The sequence below is a fragment of the Galeopterus variegatus genome, unplaced genomic scaffold (assembly GCF_000696425.1).
Source record: "Galeopterus variegatus unplaced genomic scaffold, G_variegatus-3.0.2 Scaffold7380, whole genome shotgun sequence".
NCBI lineage: Eukaryota > Metazoa > Chordata > Mammalia > Dermoptera > Cynocephalidae > Galeopterus > Galeopterus variegatus.
Genome location: NW_007733491.1, coordinates 77,020 through 81,308, shown reverse-complemented (window position 1 = coordinate 81,308; position 4,289 = coordinate 77,020). Strand labels below are relative to the sequence as shown.

General features: G+C 45.0%; 1 protein-coding gene across 1 annotated transcript; it reads right to left on the bottom strand.

Moving 5' to 3' along the window:
- Positions 1–1,255: 1,255 nt before the first annotated feature.
- Positions 1,256–1,771, bottom strand: LOC103607388 (lysine-rich coiled-coil protein 1-like). The gene has a single exon (XM_008591899.1). It carries the CDS (start codon positions 1,769–1,771, stop codon positions 1,256–1,258), a length of 516 nt encoding a protein of 171 aa, XP_008590121.1.
- Between the last annotated feature and the right edge of the window lie 2,518 nt (positions 1,772–4,289).

The following is a 4,289-nucleotide window of genomic DNA, read 5'->3' as shown; positions in this document are numbered from 1 at the left end:
GTGGCCTTGGTGTTATCAGCACCACACTCTCCTGAGTGAGCCACAGGCCGGCCCGGTAGTAAACATTTTAGACTTCGTGGGCAGGAGGCACAATCAGGGATATGATGTAGGTACTTATATAACAAACAGCACAGAAAACAAATGGTCGGAACCTTTTTATTGACGAAATTCAAAATAAAATAACGAGTACATGTTTTGGAATACAGTTCTGTTAATGAGAAGAATGAAATCCATTTTGTTGGGAGGACACTTTGCTTAGTTGGGGTTCAAATGTGAAAACCACTCTTAGCTCAAGGGCAGTACAGAAGCAGGTGGCAGGCTGGATTTGACCCACAGGTGGTAGTTTACCTGCTCTAAGCCCCACCTATGGGGTGGAGAGACCCAGAAGCTTGGAAGAGTCTCTCCCTTGTGACTGAGATTCAGACTTCTCCAGAGATAACCGGGTTGCACAGCCCACCAGTGACAAAGAAATTGGTTGGAAGGCTTAGGCTGCAGCTAGACATCACACACACTAGCTGTCACACAAAAGGGCAAAGGGAAAAGGAGTCCCTCCTAAAGGGACTTACAACTACCCTTCTGCATCCCCTACTGGTGGAGATGAACATCAAGCTAACTGGCAAACCAGACGGGCGTGGTCCAGTTCCACAAAGGAGCCGCTTGGAGACGAGGCAATGATTCGAAAACAGGCGCGGGGATATTAATACAGAGTGCTACAAGTGATTTTTTTCCTCAATCTGTTGCTTGCCTTCAGAAATACTTATTTTTTTGAAAAAGTCTCAGTATAAAAGTGAAAGTCTACCTCCCACCTCTGTCCCCCACCCACTCAATTCTTGGTCCCCCAGAGCCCAGAGTTATCAGTGTACTGTGTATCATTTCGGAGCTGTTCTGTGCATATATACAATGCTTATTTTAAAATATCCGTTTTACAAATTTTACAACAAAATCTTCTGCTTTACATACATTTTAAATATTTTTGCAATTGCATCTATTAATTTTTTTTGTTTCATGGCCCCTGGCTAATGAGTCCTGTTTAGAAAGGCCATCCCTACTCCTAGATTAAAAACAAATTTCCTACCCTTTCTTCTGATACTTTTATATTTTACTTTTTACATCTGTATCTTAAGTGAGATGGGTTTTATATTGGAACGGAGTGTGAGGCAGGGACGAGATTTTATTTTCTTTGCAGCTGGTGGCCGCTTCATTGCTTTCCAACAGATTCAAATCACGTAACACCAGGACCCCCAACCCCCAACCCTCAGTAACAAGTGCCCAGGATGGCCTCGTCCCACAAGTCCCTCTCCTCTGGGCCATGTCTGCCAGGCCCCTTCTCTCTGCGGGATCTTCTTCCCTTTTTCGCGGTGGCTCCAGGGTGGCTCTTCTTTCTGCGACTGGGCTTCTCTGTGCTGGCTGGTGGCCGCTCGGCCCCGCTCCTGCCCAGGCCTCTGTTCTCTTTGTGGGCATCAGCCTCCCCGGTGGCTCCTCCTCTTCGGTCCTCCCTGTCCCTTGTCCGCTGGCCTCGGTCTCGACGGTCTGCCCGCTGGACGGGGCTGCGGTCCTCACAGGGGAGGCCAAGGGGACCATCCCTGCCTCGTGCTCCGTGGGGCCCGGGCTTCTCTTCTTGCACAGGGGGGCTTGGAAGCCATGGGTTTTGGAAGAAGCGGTCGTGATTTTTCTGACGGTGGTTTAGAGATTCCAGTCTCTGTCTGGGGTGACGAATTTCAGGCCGGGGAGGTACCTGGCTGTCCACTGTCCTCAGGCTTTCGTAGGGCATGGGGAACTCTTGTGGCCTCCCAAAGGAGGGTCGCTGCTCCAGCTTCGGAGGTTTGGGGCCAGCGTGGCCCCTTTCTTGGTAGGCAGAGTCTTCTGTCACCTTTCCAAAGCAAACCTTTGGTTTTAATCCTCTGGCTTTCTGTTTTCTAATATAATCCTGAAGTTCATGTTGAAAAGAGTCATAAGTCTTAGCATTTTCTCTTCTATTGACCATGGATGAATCTCTGCTAGGGAAAATGGGGGAAAACTTTCCGTTAAATGTGTTATTTTGCTATGAATGTTTTCTTTGCCCCCCAGAAAAGATCAGAGTCAAATTTCTAGGGGATACTAGGAAATGGTCACATGGAAAAAAAAATTTCTGGGGGGAGATTATATTACACCATATATTGTAAATAGTATGTAGTCATTGATGTTGAAAATGTATATTTTTGACATAGACTGAGAATCTTGAAATATAATGGACCAACAAAATGAGTCTTAAAACACGCTAAATTTGAGGATCTATAAGTATATAATAAATGTAACACATATAAATATGTATAAAATTTATCTGTGGTTTATGTATTATTTTAGTCTTTCTTATTTTTTTTTTTGCCATAAATACTATTACTTGCATAATAAAAATAGGAAAATTAAGTCATCTTAAGAGAGCAAGGGCTAGCCAGTTAGCTCACTTGGTTAGAGTTCAGTGCTGATAACACAAGGTCAAGGGTTCGGGTCCCCCAAATGCCAGCTGTCAAAAAAAAAGAAAAGAAAGGAAATGAAAAAAATATCAAGCAACTAAATTGAACTAAAGTCATTCATAAATTCTGCAAAAACAGAACTGGCTAGCTTATATGTGAAGAAAAAATAGAGATCAATACTCATATTCCCAGGTCACTCACACACTATCTACTTTAAATCTAATAGCTGGGGTGAAAAAATAGAGGGGGATGCTACTTAGCGTGTTAAAATTGGAAACTGTCATTATTCCTTTTTTTTTACAAATGGGGAAACTGAGTCAGAGAGTTTAAGTAACTTACTTAACTCCTGGCCAAAAAGTGAAAACAGGATTTGAACCCAGGCAGAGAGGGTCCAGTGCCTCTCACGTAGCCACACGCTGTATCTCAGAATGCTTTTCATGTCTGATATTGGTACCAACCTTACAGGTGTCATGAGGACTGAAAGAGTGATTGGAAATGAAGGGCTTGGGACAGTGCTGGGTGCACAGCAATGGTCAGTGACTGTTAGCTATGAATATTCTCATCAGGATGCTGGAAGGAGCAGCAGCATTAAATGTGTTAAATAGACCAGTGGTCTATTCTGAGAACTCGCCTCCATTTTAATTTGTCTTTCCATTCACTCGAAGTGAGTATTGTTTGTGCTAAAAATATAAAAGCCTATCACAGCAGCAATATACACTGTAAAATCAAATTCCCCCTAATTTCACCCTCCAGGGATAACTAGGGGGCTGGTATCTTGGGTGTATTACTCCAGACTGTTAACTGAGCCATAATCCACCATGTGTGAAGTCAGATTGTACATTCTAGTTTGCAATTCAGCCTTTTTCTTCCCAAACAATGCATATAGATCTGTTTCCTATTTCAGTGCATAATGGATCTATCTCACTTTTAAGAGGGCTGCTTGGTGTGCTGGAGCAGCTGTGGGACATGATTTTTTTTTTTAACCAAATCTCTGCAAATTTAGGTTATTCCTACCCTTCTGCTCTGGCCAAGAAAGCCAGCAGTGATTTGCATACACAAGATGCCTTGGGCCCAGAGGGAGGGCTGCAGGGCCGGGTCCCTCACCCTTGGGCAGGTCTGGCAGTCTGATCCTAGAATAGAACCTAGTGAGACTGAAGTTACCAGAAGAGGGGCTAGGTTCTTCTGCGGAGGGTTCTCGGTGATTGATCCAGATTCTGGCACGGTGAAATGGAATTTAGAGTGGGCTCGAATCACCTCCTCAGTATGGAAGTATGAGGAAGAGTGAGAAATTGGACAGCAAAGGGTTTCGTTAGTATGGAATGGCGGTGCAGAGCCCTACGTGCCCAGTGTGAGAGAGGAAGGTGCCAGTGCGAAAAGACAGGGTGCCCATCCCCTGGAGGACAGGCCTCCAGGGCACAGGTGTGGCTGGTTTCAGGTGCATAATCCTGGTCCAAGTGCCTTTGGAGAGGTCACAATGACTTTGGGCAGGTCACAACTCTGAGAAGGTGTGGGATTGGAGCCAGGCTGGTCACTTACTCATGTGCTGACTTGTATAATTGTCTTATTTTTTCAGGTCTCAATTTCCTCATGTGTAGTTCACCCAGTGGTATGAGGTTCAAATTGGTATGATATGGGATGTCCCCACCACCAAAGGACACAATCTCACTAAGCACGTGCTCGGAGCCAGGTGCAATGCTTGGCATTGGGCACATATGCAAACTCAATGGACATGTTCTCTGCCTGGGGGAGCTTAGAGTCTTGTATGATGGGCAGGCAATAAACAACCTCTCAGCCCACGTGTGCAACACAACTATGACAAGTGTTCACATGGAGAGA